General features: G+C 43.2%; 1 protein-coding gene across 2 annotated transcripts in view; it reads right to left on the bottom strand.

The window, feature by feature from the left end:
* The window catches only part of mkln1 (muskelin 1, intracellular mediator containing kelch motifs), a 28529-nt gene extending 6103 nt beyond the window's left edge, over positions 1-22426 (bottom strand). The window contains exons 1-14 of one of the 2 annotated variants that reach the window (XM_085386671.1): positions 22308-22426; positions 21215-21284; positions 16685-16827; positions 16067-16155; positions 15880-15989; positions 13068-13260; positions 12856-12972; positions 12556-12621; positions 6566-6678; positions 6248-6460; positions 3921-4142; positions 3705-3834; positions 1186-1333; positions 256-370 (exon numbers count right to left, since the gene is read on the bottom strand). In XM_085386671.1, coding sequence (XP_085242797.1) covers positions 256-370; positions 1186-1333; positions 3705-3834; positions 3921-4142; positions 6248-6460; positions 6566-6678; positions 12556-12621; positions 12856-12972; positions 13068-13260; positions 15880-15989; positions 16067-16155; positions 16685-16827; positions 21215-21284; positions 22308-22387 — 1809 coding nt within the window. In that variant the 5' untranslated portion in view covers positions 22388-22426. The remainder of the gene's footprint in view (positions 1-255; positions 371-1185; positions 1334-3704; positions 3835-3920; positions 4143-6247; positions 6461-6565; positions 6679-12555; positions 12622-12855; positions 12973-13067; positions 13261-15879; positions 15990-16066; positions 16156-16684; positions 16828-21214; positions 21285-22307) is intronic. The other variant, XM_085386672.1, reaches the window with a different exon arrangement.

The raw sequence follows: 22426 nt of genomic DNA, 5'->3' as shown, positions 1-22426 counted from the left end.
GGACTTCAGTCAAGCTGCGCAAATCTAAATTCTGCAAGTGACATAGTTGTTTGTTCATAGTGATTCTCCTTCTTTATTAAGGAAAAGGGGACGACCTACAAACAGTTTAAAGCATCATTAACTGAATTTTTGTTTTTTCACTGTAAACATTTCAACTTTGCAAGCACTGAAATTCTACGCAAGCGCTTCGTGTTGCCAGATGTGTGAACGGGCAGTGGGAGCTGGGCTGTGTTTGTGTAATACAGTGTACATTACTTTGTGCATCTCATCGTAGACCAGCTGGTGAGCAAAGCGTGGACATGGCTCCTCCTCCTGCAGAGCCTTGCTTGGGTTTTCTTTCACTGCCTGATCGTTCTTATACACACAAGACCTGAGCAGGAGCACACACACAACTTACATCAGCGGTAAAGATACACAACACTTCCTGAAGCCCTCGGGAACAACTGTTTGTTACAGCACAAACACACATTTGTGAGAAGCATTACTGACAATACTGCATTTCCAAGTCCTTCCAGTCACATTAACCCACAACTCCAACCTAAACCTGAATCATAAAGCCAAGTGTGAAACCTCAAACAACCATTTGATCGAGTTAAGAAAAATGTTTACGCCCCAACGTTTAAAAGTTGGCTGTCTCAAAGAGATGGGAGCCGCTCACACGATGCTGCAGGTGTCTCACTGAAGGATTTCACTGGACACAGAGTACAAGAACATTTACTGAACTCAATGTTCAGGAACACGGAGGCCTGCAGCCTGTTCTCACACACGCACACACGCGCACACACGCGCGCACACACACACACGCACACACACACACACACGCACGCACACACACGCACGCGCGCACACACGCACGCGCGCACACACGCGCACACACGCGCACGCACACACACACACACACACACACGCGCGCACACACACGCGCACACACACACCTCTCAGGGATTACCAGCGCTGTGTGTGGAGAGGTCGTGAAATACTCTGCAGTGCTGACATTTGTATAGAAATGTTGAGTGCGAAGCGCATGCGAGTAGTGTTTGCATGCATGCTCTGCTGTGTGTTGTGGTGAACATCTTGGCTACAAAGAGCTGGTGTGTGAAAGTACTTCCTGTGAGTGTTGTTGTGGTTATGATCAGAGGAAGTTTTTAGTAGGACGAAGCGAGTGTTTATCTCTCCGTCTCCTACCAGTTGTTGCGGGCGATGTCGTAGATCCAGAAGGAGTTGCGCACATTTTCCTCGCGTTTGTCCTTGTCTTTACTGAGGCCAGACAGGACATGGATCTCGTTGAGTTCAGGGTCGATGGTGGCTCTCTGGGTGAAGCCCGTCATCGGCACTGCATACACAAGCGGAGCAAACAGACGGTCAAAGACAAACACATTTACCTGCAGGTCTGATTTAGCTAAATCAGGTCAGGGTTTCAAGCTGATAATAGCAAAACTTCTGTCTCCACAAAATGAAAGAAAGCGGCAGCGTTAGGGGCCATCAAAGAAAACTACTCGATAACATAGCAACGAGCACCATGGCAACAAGGACTGACACAGAAAGAAACAATGAACAGCATGCAAATGCAGCTCGGTGTGATCAGACATCCCAACACACACGGTTGATCTTCTACGATTACAGCGGGCTAAAGGATCGAGCCAGGTTAAAACAGCACGGGGGCGGGGTCTCTGCAGATCAATGATTAGAGCGAAGCACAGGAGGAACTGTGCACGGTTATGATATGAAATCCTAACGAGGAGCTCGAGTCTGCCTGCAGGCCTGAAGCACACATCGTTTACATCTTCATACTGCGCCATTTCATAAAATCAGGAATTCAATTAAAACCACAAATGCGGAGTTCTGGGTCAGCTATAACAAAACGTTCACACGTTATGACGCTGGCAGGTCAATCTAATGCAGCGCAAATGTCCAGTAGAAACAGTAGCCACAGCTCAGCTCACAGCAGCAACATGGAATCGTGACTCCACTGTCAGCACGGCTGCTTTTCCCTCCCTGAATCGTCCACACGATGGGCAGAGCATGAAATAAGCTGCTGACAGCTCAGCACTCAGCTGACTCAGGATGAGATGCTGTGGTGCTGATTTCATTTCTGGAAAATTACCATTTAAATGTGTGAAATTCAACTGATCGACTCAACAAATGTGTGTTTAATGAATTATTAATGATATTTCCGACAGAGCAACAGACTGTAAAGCTTTGTGAGGGGAGCCAATACTGGGTCAATGAGTAGTAATAATATAAGTTATTTATACCTTTGTTCCTTAAATTTTTAAACACATATCTGTACTTTGTACTCCTTAAACAGGCTCGTATACTTTGGCTTTTGACTGGACTTCTTTCAGGTCACTGGGCCTTATGAAAGGCAGGTGTGTTCAGGTACGAATCAGCAGCGGATGTCACACAAACACAGATGAAGAGTCGCAGTCAGGGGTCAGCCGGTTTGGAGTTTTGGCACAACACTGGAAGAAGTGCAGATGTGCATATGTTGTGACTGCAGTTCAGCATCTAGTTGGCGATACCGAAGAGGAGCGTGCATGAAGGGAGTGACGTTTTCTGTTTGCCAGGTCATCGTAAATGCAAAGTTTCTATCAGCTCAACAAACATCAGCAAACACACAAACCAACACAACCTGCCTGCACCGCCCTCAAAAAAACCCCCAACCAAACAAACAAAAAACCTCCAACAACTTCAAGAACCGAATGTGTTAGCTTCACCCTGCAAACTACATCTGTTATAGTCGACAGTTACCAGTCAGCACAACAGGACAAGCTGGCGTTTCAGTGCTGAGCTCACATCAACATGAGACGTGTTTGGCTTCATAATCAAATCCTTTCGGTTCTTTCCTGCTCACATTTTTCATCAAATCATACAGATTTGATGATAGCTCCAGCAGGGTAAGACAGAGGTAAGTGGTGGGTAGACAAGGTCTATTTATACTGGCTTTGAGGTGAAGCTGAGACTGTAGCAGACATTTTAGTCGATCTGGCAGGAAGTGTCTGAAGAGTGGAGGAGCTCCTTAACCAGACAATCGTCATCTCTGTTCTGATAGCTCACAGAATCTATTAGCCTCGATCATTTTATCATATTGTTAATGTAGCTGAGTCAAACAGAGCCCAGAAGACTACGAGGCAGCTACCACAAACGTGCAAATGAATATCTACCACGAGAGGAGTGCTCTCAAACAAAGCTGTAGGTTTTTAGTATGAATTTATCAATACGTTTCAGAACTGAAGCTAGCGAGCTAGTTTAATAAAAGGGTGATATTTGTTTCCAGGGATGTGTTCAGTAGCGCCTCGTTTTCAGGGTCGGGACAAACCTTTAATATACGCTTAAAGTAGAGCACTGCCCTGAATACAGGATCTGTGATTCCTCTAATAGAAAACAGCGAATTCTCCTTTTCCAACGGTTCCTTGGCTCAACTTGGTTTTCAGGGTTTCTCAGTATAATACCTGGTACCAGCTACGCTGTTCAAGTGAACCGAGTCGAGCTGACACTCGGTGACTGATGAGGGACACCACTAAAATCTAAATCACCACTTTTGAAACCCGGCAGTGTAAAAAACTGATGAGGTCTGAAAATACGCTACGATGATTACAGGCCACCTGTATTTGTTGTTACTGATAGCTTAATCTGTGTCGTCTCTCCCTGTGTGCAGCTCTATAAACCAGTGGACCTCATCATCCAATATGAGATGTTCTTACCCATCCCAGAGTCTTTCTTGGTGCCATCAGATATGATTTCTACGTGATCTCCATCCACATCGTAACTGAAGAAATCATTGAGGTACGTCTTTGACCTCTGACCACCAAACACGTAGAGGCAGCGGTTCCTCTGGCGAAGAAACAGAAATAATGGCCGACATTAAAGTCAGTCGCTGACGGGATTGTCCTCAGAAATAGATCCAATGACGCACTCACAGTGTGGAAGAGCATGCAGTGCCCGATACGGGACTGAACATCCTCTGGGCCAGCGTTGCACGAGTCCTCCCGCAGGAGGCTCCACGTCCCCAGTTGGCAGTGGTAGGCGTACAGGCCGCTGAACTGCGGCTCCGACGTCCGGCTGTCATCCACGCTTCCATTACACGTCAGGATCCGACCGCCAAACGTGTAGATCATGTGCTTCTCAGAGTCCATGCACATCTGCAGGAAGAGCAGTTTGTCACTGTTAATAAAAATGCATCTCTGAGCTGAAACTAATTTACTTTGATTTAAATGCTTCAGATTAAATCAAAGCTTCCTTCATTACATTTTCTCCATTTGTTTTTTTGAGTTGAAGCTTTTTAACTGCCTTGTGTTTTCTTGGACACGACTCAAATCATTCTGCCTAACAAATGTCCAAAGTGGGGATGTGTGCGACTACACGACTACTCGATTGCTCGTTGCTGTTCTTACGAGTCGTTTAACTAACTGTTGAAATTTAAATTTGATGCCCAATGCTGGTCAATTATTGTCCTAAATGTTATGCAGACATCTGCCACCAGATGGCGCATCGTTGTTTAAAAAAACTAATCCGTTAATAGGCTGATATTTTTGTTAACACCATCAGAATGAGATGGGCTCTCTATTAGTGCTACTCCTCCACATCAGGAGGAGACAGCTAAGGCTGTCAACTCCTGGGTAAGGCGTTCAGGCCCAGCACGTCCTACTGGGAGGAGACGCTGGAGAGATTACACCTATCGACTGGCCTAGGCGATGTTTCCCAGGAGGAGGAGGGCCCAGAGGGAAGTCTGGGCTTCCTGCTGCACCCAAGATCCAACTTCAAAATAAGTGGGAGCAAATGGATGGATTCAGATCTATATTTGGTATATTTTAATAATAAGTTAAGCTCTTCTGTAGTAACACACTTTCATATCATATTTTAGTAGAACATGTGCTGTTGATAATGCAGGATGTGAGGTGCTGCGCTGTGAAGCAGCAAGAATGTGGAAAATGGTTTAAAATGCTCTTGGTTTTCAAGTTTAACTTGATGCCTGAACGTTTCTTGGTCGCCAGCAACAGCCCTGGTCCAAAGTGACAAACATCTGCCTTAGTTTCACCCCAACCCTAAGGTGACATCTTAGAGCTGCTTTTGGATGATGTTAAAAATAGTTAAGCTGCAGCATCTAAACGCTGCCTCTCAAAGAGTGAGGAGAGCACAGCACAGACAAGTCTCCACTGTTGCTGTGAGGTCACGTGTGCGTCACAGCTTTGTCGATCAAACAAACATGAACGCCAGCAGCAGCTACAGAGTATGACCACAAAGAGCTGCTCGTGTTTTTCAGCTTGGGCTTAGCCAGGACTCAAGTTGACTTCTGCTGGAGCTAAAAGTGGCAGCAAGACTAAGCCCTTTCAAACCAACGCAGCAGTGAAATGAAACCAATGTATATTTAACATTAGCTGTGCCACTTTCCTTTATCTGACATACACAAGGAAACTACACAAGGTGCACCTACCCTTTCCCCCTGTGGTCTTTATTTATGTGCAGGTTTGATGAAAACATTTTTGAATCCTTTTGTCTCGTATGCAAGGAAACGATGCACCGAATACAAGAGTTGTATTTATTTATACGTCACGGGGTGAACACCTAGTGCAAACATACTTTTACTCCACGTACATGAAGGTTGGAAATGTTTAAAAATGTGTGAACAAAAATTAAAGACATTTAGAGCTAAAACTAAAGATTTGCAATTACTAATCAGCTAAGGTAAGGCTTCTCCTTGAGCTGTTAAACTTAAGCCAGGTTCAGACTACACACAGCCCCTCCATCTCACCTCCTGTTGGTTCAGGAGTGGAGGCCCCTGTTGTGTCCGACAGTGTTCGGACACAATGGACAAACACGAGGAAGATGCAGTGAGTACACGTATTTAAAGAACTGGAGTCAACTAAGCAACTGACGGGGGTGAGTGGAGCTGAGTGTCAGGTCTGATGTGTGACAGAAGGTTAGCAGCAAGAGTCAAAGGGAAGGTGCCCAAGATGATGGTGAGACCTGTTATGATGTTTGCTTTGGAGACGGAGGCACTAACAAAAAGCAGCTGGAGGTGACACAGTTGAAGATTTTTGTTTTTGGAAGTGACAGGAAGGAACAGGACTGATAATGATTAACTCAGAGGGACAGGTCAGGTCGAGTTATCTGCAGACAGAGGAGGAGGAGGACGGCTTAAAGGTTTAGGACATCTACAGAGGAAGAACGGTGAATGGACGGGACAAAGGATGTTGAATATGGAAGGAAAGTGGAGTGTAAGAGATCGTTTTGCCTTTGCAGCTACCTGGTGGTCAAACACCAACTTTGGCCCTCCGTCGGCCGACGTATCCTCGCTTAGTAGCGTCCAGGTGTTGGCGTCTATGTCATAGCGGTAAAAATCGCTCTTCAGCGACTTGCTGTTCCTGACACTGGAGTCCAGGTAGCGGCCCAGCGTGTAGATCTGTCGCCGCTGTGAGTCGATGCACATCTTGTGGCATGAGCGAGCACTCGGACCACTCTGTTACACAGGAGACATGCTTACACGTGTGTCTAACATGCACAGACAGTGATTTTTCTTTTCTAGTCAAAAACAATCAGAAGACACTGGTGAGTGTTTGATCACCTCTTTCTCTGTGTCTCTGGAGATGCAGGCCCACTGGTTCTCCTGCACACTGTAGGCCCAGAAGTCTGCCAAATCCTGCGTCCCATCCCAGCCTCCAAACAGGTACACCGTCTCTGTGGGTTAGAAATGACCAGCACTGAGCCTTTTGTAACCATGCTCCTGCAAACAAGGTTGTTGTTTTTCCCTTAACCTCCTACGACCTGAACTCTTTCAGCATTTTGAACGTGTCTTTGCTATTTGGGCTGATTGGGACCTAAAGAATGTAAAAACAAAGCATCACCAGATTTTTACCTAATTTTTGTTTCTGAGAAAAATGAGATCCACATATGAGGACATTTGTTTCAAATTTTGATAGAACAGTGGCAGCATGATGTCCTTGTAAGTGGATATCAGGCCCTTGTAGAGAGAAATTAAGTATTTTGGTCTAGACGTCCCAAAATGTGACGTCCACATATGTGGATGGTCCTAGGAGGTTAAATAAGCATCTGTTTTCTTATTGTACATGAAATCAGAAAAGATATTATGTTGCAGTTCACAGCACCCACCATCACAAGTCTCTGTTCAGAACTACGTTTTATCAATAACACATGGTGGTGGGGGTTCAATTAGTTCAATTCAATTAGCAGGAATTTGGGATTTAAAGTGCTTTCAGATCACATTCCCCCTTTGAAGTGACACACTGTGTGGAGGTAAATATGACGCTCGTGAAGCAACAGCTTTGTTAAAAAGCCCGTTTTGTGCCAGAAGGGCGATTAAGCAAAAACATAACAAAAGGTGACGGGAAAGAAAAGGAATATATGAGCAGGGTGTTTATAAAACACTGGTTTCACCATGAGATCATGATGTGCTTGCTTCATACAAAGTGGAAATCCCCTATTCAAGTTCTTTTTAAGCATATCAGCATCTGTGGCAGTATATGATGTATATGACCGAGTGTACATAAGCCTGGAAACGGCTGCAAATGAGCACTTGGAATGAGGCAAATATATGTAATTATATCCAATAATTAATAATTCTGCCATAAAGCAACATTTGAAAGTCCATAACAAAAATGTTATTTTGTATCATCATCTAGAGGCCGAGCTAAAACTACAGAGCAAATCAACATTTCTGCAAAAACAGCCTCCGTGCCTTCCTGTCAGTCCATCTTTTTGCTGACTGCAGGTCTTGTCAGATGAAGGCAGCTAGCATGACATGAGTATGATTGGTTTAGTTTGGTTGGCACCATGGCACCGTCATTCACCTCCTACATCGTTCCCTCGCTCACCTGGAGACCGCTGGAAGCACTGTGAGAATCATGTTCTTTGATTTCTCCAGTGCCTTCAACACCATTCTTCCCTCGGTTCTAAAGGACAAGCTGGAGAACTCTGGAGTGGACCATCACCTCACTACCTGGATTCTGGACTACCTCACCGACCGACCACAGTATGTGAGGACTCAGGGCTGTGTGTCGGACAGGGTCGTCTGCAGTACGGGGGCCCACAGGGAACGGTTCTGGCTCCGTTCCTCTTCACCATCTACACTGCAGACTTCTCCCACAATTCCACCCAGTGCTTCCTGCAGAAGTTCTCTGATGACTCTGCAATAGTCGGCCTCATCACTGATGGGGACGACAAGGAGTACAGAGGTCTGACCCAAGACTTTGTGGACTGGTGCCAGCTGAACTACCTCCAGATCAACGCCAGTAAAACCAAGGAACTGGTGGTAGACTTCCGCAGGCACAAGCATTCTCCACTGCAACCACTGAACATCCAAGGTATGGACATTGAGGCTGTGGACAGCTACAGGTACCTTGGTGTTCATCTGAACAATAGACTGGACTGGACTCATAACTCAGACGCCCTCTACAGGAAAGGGCAGAGCAGGTTGTACCTGCTGCGGAGACTCAGGTCGTTTGGAGTGGAGGGCCCACTCCTGAAGAAATTCTATGACTCTGTTGTGGCTTCTGCTATCTTTTATGGTGTGGTCTGCTGGGGCGGCAGCATCTCTGCTGGGGACAGGAAGAGACTGAACAGGGTGATCCGAAGGGCCAGCTCTGTTCTAGGATGCCCTCTGGACCCAGTGGAGGTGGTGAGTGACAGGAGAACGGCGGCTAAGCTGTCATCCCTGTTGGACAACATCTCCCACCCCATGCAGCAGACTGTGACAGCACTGAGCAGCTCCTTCAGTGGGAGACTGCGGCACCCACGGTGTGGGACGGAGAGATTTCGCAGGTCTTTCCTCCCCACTGCTGTCAGACTCCATAATAAAGACTTTAACTGATCAAGCACACACATCCATACATATGCAATAATACTAAGTGCAATAATCCTTTCTGTCATCGTTGTATTTTTACTCAGTTGTATATAGTATTTGTATTTGTATTCTATTTTTATCTTATTGTATATTTATTCTATTTTATTCTACTGTATATAGTATATTATTTTATTTTATTCTATTCTGTACAGCTGTGTACTGTATTTATTCTTATTGTATTCTAATTTTTGCCTCATAACTTTTGCACTGTCCACTTCCTGCTGTGACAAAACAAATTTCCCACGTGTGGGACTAATAAAGGTTATCTTATCTTATCTTATGTTTGCAATGCAAACTTCGACCAGCTGGCGTGGGAGCTGAGAGCTGCTGACATCCTCAGCTCAACATAAGACAAACTGGTTTCCGCTGACATGTTTCAGGTGTTAGTTTGTATTTTGTTAATCACATTATTAACTAGGGCTGTTCGATGTAACGATATATATCGGATGACGATATAAAAACATCTATCGTTTCATTTTACGCTATCGTTTGTTTCGTGGTGTCGCAAAATAAACTGTTTACAGTAATATTTGTTCATGGTTCTGATGTCACTGTAGTGGCTATATTCATTTCTTCAAGTTCTCTCTTTCTCTTATATTTAATATCACCACACTACGGATGGACAAGCGCCTGTTTTCATGCGTTGTCGTTAGCAACAACGACGGTAAAACCATCGTGTGTCCGCTTGTTTACGTTCCACATAAACCTTTCACAATAAAGCTCAAGATCCTGTTCAGACTTTTCAAAATAAACGGAATCACGTGAAAGAGGAGATTATTTACGGATGAGAAGTAAAAAAGAGCCGCCAGGTGCTAAAAAATAACCCTTAGACTCAAACGTTAGAACAGGCTTCTCCCCGCAGCACGCCGTGTAATAAATACTCACAAAGAAAACGGCGGCCGTTACAACTTATGTCTAAAAATGTATCGTTTCATGCAACGGTTACAACACTCGACTCAGCTACACGACGCGCAGCAGGAAACACTTCACCTACCTGAGATTCACAGAATTTACAGAAAATGTTACATGTTTGTGATTTATATCGTTATCGGACGACAGATGTCTTATATCGGGAGATGAGATTTTGGTCATATCGCACAGCCCTACTATTAACTGCAGCTTTCCACGTGTCACGCTATAATAACTCCCACCATGTGGCAACTGTCTGAAAGGACTCGAGGTTCATGTGATAGAAATATAATTTTAAATGGTATAAGTTTATTGTTAAATTACTGAGTAAAATATATTCATCAACTTTGTAAGTGTACTGTTAAATGTTAAATCTACTGCATTCTTTGTATTTTGCCTCCAAGCAGCCAGACTGTCATTTTTTAAACTGTTGTCTTGTGCAAGCTTTCTAAAAGGTCTTCCAGAGTTTTTCTTTGTGTTTGTATTGTTTCATGTAAATTGTTGTAATGACAACAAAATGTCCAAACCAACAGGCTTTACTAAAACACAATCAGTGCAGCCTCCCACACAACCACAACAAATGCTGCATATCATCCAGAAACCTCAGGAAAACCCTGGATAACCAAGTGTTCTGTCCCTTTGTCCCTCTCATGCCGTAAACATTTACCAGATAAGCTATGTGTTCAAATAGAGAGCGGTTCATCATAACCAGAATGTACAGTACAAATCCCAACAGCCAGTAAAGGGACTCAGATCAGGGGCTGTGACGCCATAGCTTAACTGGTCCTTCCTTGTGTTTAAATAAATAAAACAAACTGACAAGAAATTCTAAATAAAATAAAATAACACTAATTACGAGAATGTAAACGATATCAGGTAGGGCTGGGCCATATTATACCGTTCACGGTAATACCGGTATAATGTTAGGCAACGATAGGAAAATGAAATATCGCGATAGAATGGGAGTAAAACGCGCATGCGCAGTGCCTTTGTTTTCATACGCACATGGCCGGTCGTTGAGTGAAACAGATGAACCAGAATTGGTTTGTAAAAATGGTGCAACTTCCGTGATGTGGAACTGGTTTGGTGTTTGTCCGTCAGATACACGACAAAGCACATTTTTTTGCAGAACATGCAAGCGGCCGTCGTTATTGTCGTATTTGTCGGACTAAGATGCTCTTAAATCTGGGAGTAATCTGGGTCCTAAACTCCGTATACTTCAGGTCAAACAACACTGCAGCATCACTTAGAATTAAAAACTGTCTAAATTCTTTCATCTTTAATAAAACGATCAGCATTGCTGCTTTACCAGGTGTAACTATAAAGTTTAACTTCCAGGCATCCATGAAAACAAAAGTTATTACATTTAACGGAGTTAGAAGTTAGCAGGAAGCTAGCGGAAGTTAGCTCGCTAGTTTCGCTAGTTACCTAAGCATGATATAGCATGTTCTGACGGAGAGATTTCTGAAAAAAATCAAACGTACAGCTCTGCTATCACTTCCAACATAAATGAAGACAGGAAACTAAACAGCAGTGACGTTTGTAGGGTTACTGAAGTTGGGCTAGCTGGTATATAATGATGTGCTACGTGATCGCTAGCGACACAGCTATGTTAGCATAACATTAGCACAGTGAAGCTGGAGGACGAACACTAACACTTTTCCACTTATAAAAGTTAACGTGAAGGTTCTTCATGGTTAGAGACAAATGCAATCGCATGGCAGGATGCTGTAAACGGACCAAACTTCAGTCAGGAGAACAACTGAGATAATCCATCCACAATACGAGGTTAGTCATTAATATACTGCAACATGGGAATAGAGCAGCTGCCAGAGAATTCAACATCAATGAATCAATGGTACAGAAGTGGAGGAAGCAAGAAGAATGAGTTTAATAAAGTTTGATTTATCTGACTGCTTTGTTTCGCTTAATGTGCCTTATAATCCCGTGCACCTTATGGTCCGAAAAATACGTACTGCACACTGCAGTTTAATGTTGCAAAGCACCTCTTTTTAACTTCAGTGGATATTATACATGGTTATGCTCAGGATATGTCAGCCCATTTCTACTGGAAATGCCTTTTGGTTAAACTTTCAGCAAGGAATTTGCATTTGCACTGTTACATTTTTATAAAGCTTTAATGTACATAAAAACCAGCTTCTTGTTTAAGTGAAAATAAATGGAAGGTTGTCTTTTTGCGCTAGTAATGTTGTGGAGTTGTATTTTGTCTCGCATCAATTATATCGTCGGTTATATCGTTATCGCAAATTTTCAAATATATATCGTGATAAATATTTTTGGCCATATCGCCCTGCTCTAATATCAGGCACCGGACAGAGAAATCACTGGGAAGTCCTGCACCACGACTCCTGTGGTGGGACACAGAGGTCAGTGTGTGCTGCCTGATGCAGAGCAGAGATGCTGCCTTCTCCCAGCTCATACACGAGCTGCAGACACTGCATCACTCAGTCTCACATACACACACTAACAATGCAGGCTTCTGTTTTTCCTGGCAGCCAGCAGGGAAGTACACTGCCAACAATGTTGTCAGATCCAAGGGTTAAAATAAATGAATTCATTAAAAAGCAGCGGTGCGTCTGTCGAAACAAAAGCCGAGATTAATGTGTTTTTTCAAATAGAACGGTTTGGTTGGAAGGAGAACGTTCGAGGTGGGGGAACTGTGGAGGGTTCATTTGATTAAACGGCAGCAGAGCTTTGCGAGCTCAGTGTGCATAGGTGGACGTGAGTCATAGCCAAGTCATAACAGTGCGCTGTGTGAGTCTCACCAGTTTGGACGTCAATGACCATTTGATGTCCTCCCCTCATCCCCGGCCTGTTGTCGTCACCGTCACCTGCAAAGAGAAAAGAGGATGGAAAAGACAAAGATGGAGTGTGAGCGTGGGGGGGACAGACGACGAAGCAGAGAGGTGAGGCGTGGATCAGGCAAAATGGGGTGGAGCGAAGGGATGGGCAGGGCAGCAAACAGACAAGAAAGACAGCGCTGCTTTAGACAGGTGGCAAAGTTGTCAGCATGTATTGAAATGTGTGATAAGCGGGAACATTTCCCACTGGAAAGATGGGCTCACTGTTCATTTCGTCGTGGTTGATTTCTTGGGCGCTTGTACCTTTGTTGCATTTGGGGATGATCTGACTCCACCTGGGCTTGTACTCCTGCTGGCTGATGTACTGGTTAAACAAGCCGTCTAGCAAGAGGACACATGAATCAAATATGAGAAAGAAAACAAGCGTAATCCCATGAGCATTTCTCTCAGTCAGAACAAACACTATGGCTGCATACCTCTCACAGCTTTGTCTATCAGCTCCTCACAGGCATCAAAGTCTCCTTGCAGCACCAGTCGGTCGTGCAGGTGGGTTAGCATGGGGTGCTCCAGAGCTATTCGAGTCTTCTTCTGCAGCGACTCGAAGGCCTCTGTGTAGTTATGCTGTCGGAAGTGCTTCAGGCAAAGGCGGATGGCTTCCTGTTCTCGGTACTATAAGGACATGATGGAGAGCAAACTGATGAGTTCAACTCACTGCACGAATGCTTGGACCACACCCGACTCAGCATCAGGTCTATCAAACACGTGTGAAACCAAATGACACTGAAGGTTGAGTATTACGCCTCAAAGCTTTTTTTAAAAACAAAAACACAACGCAGCGCATGATGCCACCAGTCTAGTATTTTACATTATGCTGCCTTCACACGTATATGAACTCAAGCGACGTTCGATTCTTAATCCATACGGTGGTTATGAGCATCGTGTTCCAGAAGCGCATTCGTGAACTCAGACACAGTGATGCTGGACGAGGCCTGGCTCCCAGTCTCCACTCCAATTCATCCTAAGGGTGCTTTTTTGGGGTCGAGGTCAGGATCTGTGTAGGCCAGTCAGGTTCTTCCACACCAAACTCCCTTATCCATGTTCCAACAGGACGGCGACATCCCCAACTGTTCCCACAAAGTTGAGAGCATGAAATTGTCTAGAGTGTCTTGATTTGCTGAAGCATTAAGAGTTCCTTTCACTAACGGGCTGAGCCAACAGTCCCACCCCACAGTCCCCCTCCACCAAGCTTCACACTTGGCAAAACGCAGTCAGACAAGTAGCATTCTCCTGGCAACCACCAACCCAGACTCATCCATCAGATTGTCAGATGGAGAAACCTGAATCATCACTCCAGAGAACACGTGTCCGCTGCTCCATAGCGTCTAGGGGTGGGTGCTTTGCACCACCGCACTGGATGCTTTACAGTTGGAGGACTAGATACAGCCGCTCAGCCATGCAAACACCCGACAGGTGTAGCCTGCCAAAACCTGCAGGATACTGTTGTTCAGAGCAGCGGCTACTGTCGTCCTGTGCACGACTAGTTCATATAGTTAGTTAAATGTTTCTGCCATTGTTAAGGGACCGGTGTATCTGTGCATTGGTCCTACACAAAGCGTGTGCACTGAACCATGTTGTGGCCGTGTACTGTCACAAGGAGGCAGCATCAAAAATATATGGAACATCGAGTCTCTGGGAAATTCTTTTTGTGTGTGAAGTCGTTAGTCCTTCAGCCGACTCTGAACAAGACAGAACATCTAAGTTACAGCTTCTTTTAGTGACATGAAACTGAACAAGATATACGTGTGTGTGTGTGTGTGTGTGTGTGTGTGTGTGTGTGAGAGAGAATGAACAAACTTTGAACAAACTGCCTGAAATGTGTTAACAGAGACATTTTGGGGATTTTGACTCAGTCTGTGCTCCAGTTGGGTTAATTATTAATCGTGTTAGTCGTGATGATGGCACATTAACACTGACAGCATTAAAAAATATATATATAAGTCGCCAATTTTGGATGAAAGGGGTAAACCTAAGGATGTACTCAAAGCGGTGTGCTGCTTGTGCAGATGTAAAGTGCGAGCAAAGTACTCAAACACGACTAACTTACATGAGCATGTACACGTCCACCATCCGGCAGAGTATGCTAGGCTATCACCAGCGTCTGCAGCTCCATCAAGCATTTGGGCGCACTCTGAGATGTTTAAATAAACAGCTGTATATTGGCTATAATTTGTAAACTAAAGTAAACTGGAAACAGCTGAACTAGTGAAGCAGCAACAAACCACATGCACAGATATTGTTGATGGTTACGGGTCAGGGAAGGAATGGCTTGTGTTAGCACTGTTAATGTTAGTCACTAATCCAAAAGCACCACACATTTCAGCAGTTTGTTAGTTCTCTGTTTGTAGGAACCTCCCTGATCAGAACACGGCTGCTGCTGGTTAACTCGAACAGTAGCAGGTACAGTTATTTTATATTCTTCATGTTGTAGTAAAATATACAAGAAACGATGTGGTCGTAAGAAGCACGGGTATAATGTCCCGGCTCCTTCATATGCAAGTTAATGATTAAGCTAGCAACACATGTACAGCAGAGACCACACGATACCACTTTACAGCAACATTAACTCATGTGAGCAGGTAGGCGGACGATGAGAATTGTCAGCAGTCTGGAGATATTTTAAGACAACAAAAGTAAAGGAGCCTGCCAGCTCGGCTCTGCTACATCGTCAGAGGAGGAGGAGGACTGAGAAAAAGTTCATTTGTCTCATGTAAAATATCTAAAGTCCTAACCAAACACAAACTGCAACGAGTCTGCTAATGTGTGTGGAAGCAAATGGCGACAACCGACACTGGAGACATCACGGGAAATGTCCAGAGGCAGACAACCAGCAGGAGAAACCAAAAGAAACTGCAGCTCTTTGCCTTTACAGGATTAGAGCATAAATTTAAGCCTAAACTCGAATCAGCAGATAAAAGCAGGTTTTTCTTTGCTTACATTTGAAAGGCATGGCCTAAAATCCACAGAGGCCAAACTATCTTTTGTAATTAAGTAATAAACTACGATATTCATAAATTACATGGAATCCAACACATGAATTTAAGACAGAAGTGAAACTATGTGAATGCAATTAAAGAAACTGTCCCAGAGACAAACTGAGTTTGTGGGTTTCCAAATGTAATCAGCACCTCTGACATCCCAGAAGTTTTCATTCAAGCTGATATTACGCAGGAAGGCAAATCCACTCTTCCACCTCTGCCCCACCCCTCTAACATCCAGGCTGAGGCCTACCTTGCTATACCAGTTAAGGCAGGGCTGCACCACATCTGGGTCTTCAATTCCATGCAGCTCAATGTACCAGATGCTGAAGTTGAAACTCGGACCCCAAGACATCAGAGGCACTGAAGTTAAACAAGTGGTAAGAAGTGTTAACAGCAACAAACACATGACAACACAAAGCGTGCCAAACTGCTCTCACCTATTTTGACAAATCTGCAGGGGAACATCTGCTCGTCGATCTTGTGCTTTAAGGTGAACGTTTCCTTGTTGTAGTCATTCTTAAGGCCACTGGCAGATGGAGAAAGACAATCAACATGACACAGCTGTTTCACTAATCCTACTGGTGAGTTGAGATACCGACTGAATCCATTTGCTGGACAGCCCTCCACCTCTGGCAGCTAACTAGACTTCATGTGTGGCCTTGCAGCTGCAGTTCAGGCTGTTAACAAACATGCAGCCTGCTAATGCAGCTCTTCAGCTGGATGGACTCATTTGCCAGTTGCAGGTTCTCCAGAAACAATTTGCAACAATTGAAGTTGCACATTTACAACTACTACAATCCTCTGTTCTTTGAATTTGTATTTATTGAAGTTCAAATTCAACATAACACCTGAGGCAATTTATTACTTAAGACAATTTTTTAAAAAAATCTGTTCAACCAGTGAATTTCTGTCAACTAGAAGTCGTCTCGACAGCCACAATTGAGAGCACTTCTGATGGCACTGTCATTCTCCTGGTATTGTGTCTACCAATAAAGACACTACAGGACCAGACAAACACAGAAACATGTCTCCCTGAAGCTACAGGGGCATCTCACCTGGACAAAAGCTCGGTCATGTTTTCTTCGCTCATCCCACCAAACACTTTGAACTTCTTCAAGTTGCACACATGAGTCTTCTCATATTTCCCAAAGGTGATGCTCTGAACAATTGCTGGCCTTTCCAATTTTAAGATTAAAAACTGTGGAAAGAGATCAAGACAGGTGAAACAGACTGAAAGCACAGAACAGAGTTATGACGTATTTAGTGCTTGTAGAGAGCTCCAGGAAATTTGCCTGAAATTATGCCTGCCCCGTCGCTGTGAAGGGATTCTCTCCTTATCTAAACGACTACAGCATCAGGTAAGTGGCAGCACAACACACTATGAACTGCATCCACATGTCACTGGTGCTCTAACAAGCCAAGACATCAAATGACAATCCACCCATGGCCACAGCACCGATTAAACAGGAAATGTGAAAACATTTAAATCCACAGAGACCAACATGTTCACATCCGCTGTGAAAGCATCAATATCAATCTGAAATGAAGCATTAATGAATCACACAAACTCCCCACCTTTACGGTAAATAAAAAAGTAGCAACACTGAGTTGACTTTCCATTTTGTGTTTGTAATGAGACAACGTGTGATGAAACAATGGGCTCCTCCCATCACCCTCCCGTGACGACTCACATCCAAGGTTATAATTTACTCACCAGTAATTTGGCACACAGTTTTTTAATTAGTCGATGGAGGTGGGGGTACGCTACTGATTTGAACGTCATGTTTTGGACAATCACACCAGTTTGAATTTAACCCTTTAAGACCTGCCATAGAACCAAGTCCACCAGAGCTTATAGTATATTTTTAAATGCTGTGGGGCCATTTTTGGGAGCATTTCAAGTTGCAACCATTACAGCCCAAATTTTAATAATATGTCTGCATTAAGTGCATAGTAATTACATAAATTGCGAAAAACTACAAAAACTTATCCCTCAAAACTGTAAATACAAAAAAGTTAAAAGTTGCACAAAATAGTTTCCCACCACAGGAAATTTATTTTAAGAGTCTTCATAGTTTTATTTTTGAAATACACCAATTTTTATATACTGCAGGAAAAACGAAAATAAATATTATAATGCAAATTTGCAAAAAAAATAAAATAAAATAAATTCCACAAAATGACGTCACTTCCGGTTGGTTTCGGGCAGGTCATGGCGGACATGCGATAGTTCACGCTGATGGACGTAGGAAGTGTTACGAACAGCTGATCGGATCGGCAAAACCTGTTTCTGGAATATTGTGTTTTTGTTGCTGCAAGTGCTTTTTATGCAGTTTTTGCAAAGCTATATGTGGAAGGAAACCGTGACCGAGGACAAGCTGATGGCATAAGATGTAAGTACAACTCCTCCGGTTTCATATGCAAAAAAAATTATTGCGCTAGCTTACACGGTTGCAGAGCTACCGGGATTTAAAAATAGTTACGCAAAACGGAGCGTGCTGCTCTGACCGGCTTTAAAGGGTTAAAAACGTATCCCAACGCTGAAGGTTTCCCTGTGGACGGTGAGCTACATGACCTGCTGCTGTCAGTGTGGATTCGTGTGAAAATGCTTCCACTCTGGGATTCGATCATGTGGTTTTCAGAAGCAGCACAAATGAACAATCTTAGTGTTGTTTTCTTTATGAACAGATCCCATCGGCAAGGATGCAATCTCCCAGGGGGAGGACAGAATGCCCTCCAAGCCCCAAAACTGTTTAGTTTATGCTCCACGTTTTATAAAAAATGGAAAGAAATGTTCTGCATCATTTCTCATGGGGAACTGTTACTTTAGATTGACAAATCAATTGTTTAACCAGCAGTTTTCTACCATCCAAACACCGCCTACTCCTACTCTAAATTACAGGCAGATTCCTGCAGTTTTCCTTCATTTAAAGCATAAAGGACATACCTGAGCTGCAGAATTATTAGAATTTGTGAAGCCTGCGTAACACCCAGCTGCTCTACTAGAAACAGAGTATTTTGAGTCTGGGGTGCTCAGTCCTCCAAGTGAGTGGTTAACCATTGTTTTGCAATGTTTCACTTCCTATTGTCAGTCAATGCAAACTTTCAGATTTAACCTCAAAGTCGTGCAACACTATCTATGACGGTGTTGTCAAAGGGAGTCAATGAGTTCAAGAGAGAGGAAGGCAAACTTTTTCTTTCAGAAGTGTGAACGTAAACAGTTGCTGTTGCTGCTCACTGCTAGGTGGAACCTCCTCATACAGCTGCAAGATAAAGTTAGTGAACTCTTTGGAATTGAAGCCTTAAAAACGAAGCCTCCTGCAGTCGTGCTGCTGTTCGAGGACCCGTCACAAACCTGGATAAATGGGAAGGTTGTATTTGGTGTGAAATGGGGATCCGTGCACTGTGGTAACCCCCTGGGAAATAAGAGAGTAGCTAAGAGTAGCTAATCTACATCGCCTGTGTAGGCTCTCAGTCATCCAGGCCATAGTTAAAATTAGGGCTGTTCGATTTAAGGAACGACATATATCTAAAGACGATATGAAAACGCCTGTCGTTTCATATTAAGCTATCATTTGTTTTTTTTCATGGTTTTGATGGTCACCGTAGTGGCTACATTCATTCCTTAAAGTTCTCTAACCTTACTCCTAAACGAGGGGCTCCCTCTGTAACATATGGTTTGTTTATGTCTGACACGGACCAGAAAACTGTAAAATTATGCAGGAAAACGAACCCCAACTCAGACTAGGGCTGTGCGATATGACCAAAATCTCATATCCCGATATATATATCGTTATATCAAACAGCCCTACCTCCGACTCAAACACGACAAACCTTTTCATACACCTACGCAAGAATCATGTGAGGGAGTTTACGGATGAGAAGCAACAAAGAGCCGTCAGGTGCTCAAAATAAACCTCAGACTCAAAGGTAGTAAATACAAAGAAAATGGCGGCCGTTACAGTCAAAACACTCGACTCCAGCTACACGACGCCCAGCTGAAAACACTTTACACAAGTCGAGCTGCCTGAGATCCACAGAATTTACAGAAAATGTGAAATTTTGTGATACATATACCGTTGTCGGGGCGATAAATGTCTTCTATCGGGATATGAGATCTTGGTCATAGTGCACAGCCCTAGTTAAAATAGACCCAGACCATGATGCTTCACATGCGAAATTTAGATACTGGCATTCATTCTGCCCAAACATAGAATCGTTTTTGCCAAAAATGTCATATTTGTCTCATCTGGTATTAAAACTTTACTATTTGGGGTTTTTTTTAGGTTTTTCTTATATCAAGACAATTCCTATTCACTTTTTTATTATCATCTTATTTGTAATCGACAAAATAAACGTCCTTTTTGTTAACATTGATACATTTGTTGGACCTAAAGTAAAAACTGATGACAGAGCTGCATCTCATCTCCTTACTATGAATTACAAACATTCACTTAATGTTTCTTATCTTTGTCCAACCCTTTGAATTATTATTTCAGTTAGTTTGTGTATAACTGACTTTTTTAAAATATCACATTTAGGCACATTCACACTTGCTGAGAAGCTTTTAATCCACTCACTACTCTTACATCAACTTGAGTAACTGAGACCTGACTTAAAACCATGTTACATTCAGGCAGATCAAGGTCAGCCTTGAGATATTCCATGTACTGAGCACTCAAATATAAACAAGCCCAGCAAGACACTGTAAGCGAGGCCAACCCCCCCAAACAACTGAAAGCATAGGTATGCTTTTCACATGACTTTACCATTCAGTTAGAAAACAACACTGTGTAAATAAACATTAATAGTTCTACTGAATAACATTGGATTCATTTTTATTAAACTGTAAAACACAAACGGCATAAACTGTTGAGAATTCACACCTGCAAGAAAAATAAGTCTAACAGAGTGAATGTATAATGGAATTGTAAAGCGCTTTGGGTGCCTTGAAAAGCGCTATATAAATCCAATCCATCATCATTATTATTATTATTATTATTATTATTATTATTATTATTATTATTATTATTATTATAATAACAATAAAGAGGAAAAGCACCAGACATGATGAATGATGGTCTACCAGCAACAGCTGGAGCAAGGTCGAGCCAAAGAATGTAAGTGTTCAAGTGGAGTTACAGAAGTTGATGAAAACCCATCAAGTTAAATGCAAAGGAAGAATTCCCACAAGTGTTACCTGTTTAAAACAAACAAACTTACTTTTTTGGTGAGAAGGTTACAGAAAATGGAGTACTGGTTATTGTATCAGTAATAACACAGACGTGACGCAGAAGTGTGATTGACATGTTTTCAAATGCCCCATCTTAAAATGTCAAAATTTCCCAAAGAGCATTCCCAGTAAAGCAAAGGGTTTCTCAATCCCATTGGCCTCTCTGTGCAGACTGCAGTTTCCTGTTTATGCACCTTCACAAGATGCACCCTCTCTAAAATATTAATGTTAATTAATTAGCCAAGCCAATTACCTATGAACTGTGACGCTATGAACCTACACAAATCACGACTTTCATAGACAACTGCTGTTCCAGGTCAACAAAATTAAAGCTCATCAGAAATGAACCTACCTGTGGAGGATAGTTGCTCTCAGAAGACCACCTGGAGGACTGATCGTTAGGTTTATCCACCAAGATATTCCTAAACAAAATAAAGAGACAAGTATTTACCCACTGTGGAATACCATCCCACCAAGTGAGCAGAAAACGCGGAAAGACAGCAGTGCAAGGTTGAGCCGAATACAGGTCTGTGTGTCCTGGAAGCTTATGACAGTAGATTTATCACATAACAAAACTACTTTCTTGTAGTCACGCTACATTCTGTTAGAAAGCTCATTTAGGTAACTGTTGTTGTTAGCCAACTAGCATTAAGTCAGCTACTGCTGAACTGTTTGCTGAGTGCTGAACCAGCAACAGGCGAAAGCCGCGGAACTATGGGTGACTTCGTTTATATTAGATTAAAACATGGGTGCTGGCGTGAGCGACAAGTAAGTTTTCCTTTCGTTGCAACAGTTTCAGGTAGCCTATAACCAAGCTCATTAGCATAGCTGCTAAAGCAAAGCTCTATGGTTAGATAACAACAGCTAGTTGCCTACTTCAGCTCTGGAGTCCAGTTAGCTAACGTGGACGTTCGTTTTTCACGTATTAAGATACCGAAGTGTACACTACGTAATCAAAGCGTAAAATATTATACAGCTGTGACAACGGAAGTAACAAAGAATAATCTGGGCGTGTTCCAATGCCAAGTTTTCGGGGTTGTCACTCTAGAATAATATAACTATAAGAGAAGAATACACCATTCAGTTGCTTTGTTTACGTTTTGAGATAACGCTCCAATTGATATCCTACACTGAAGTAGGAAACTGTCCCTTAGTTGCCCACACATTTCACAGAAATTACTGAGCGTCATTTCATCACACAGAAAGTACATCGTAAGCTATTGCTTCCAACAAACGTTTAGCGGAAAAACAACATTATCATTATCGGGCGGCTAAATATCCGAAACCAAACGCCCCACACGGTAGCTAGCGCTAGCTTGCTCGCAGACAAGCTAGGCCAGTCGCGCAGGGTGGAAGAAACACAAGTGCGCCGAGATGACAAAAGACCACCTTCTACCGCAAAACCTAATGCATACGCTGGGCCAGAGGATGGGAAAGATACTCACTCAGGTAAATATGTAGACGAGTAAGAGCTCCATTTAAAAACGCTGAAAGTGAGGACTCTGCTCTCGGGAGCGACAGCCATCTTGTTGCAGAAAATAACAGACAGCGAGAGGTTAGCAAG

This window comes from Rhamphochromis longiceps, linkage group LG17 (assembly GCF_057381845.1).
Source record: "Rhamphochromis longiceps isolate RC_006_pf linkage group LG17, R_longiceps_female_GT1.1, whole genome shotgun sequence".
Lineage (NCBI taxonomy): Eukaryota > Metazoa > Chordata > Actinopteri > Cichliformes > Cichlidae > Rhamphochromis > Rhamphochromis longiceps.
The sequence above is the reverse complement of the archived record's forward strand: the minus strand, read 5'-3'. Positions and strand labels throughout refer to the sequence as shown.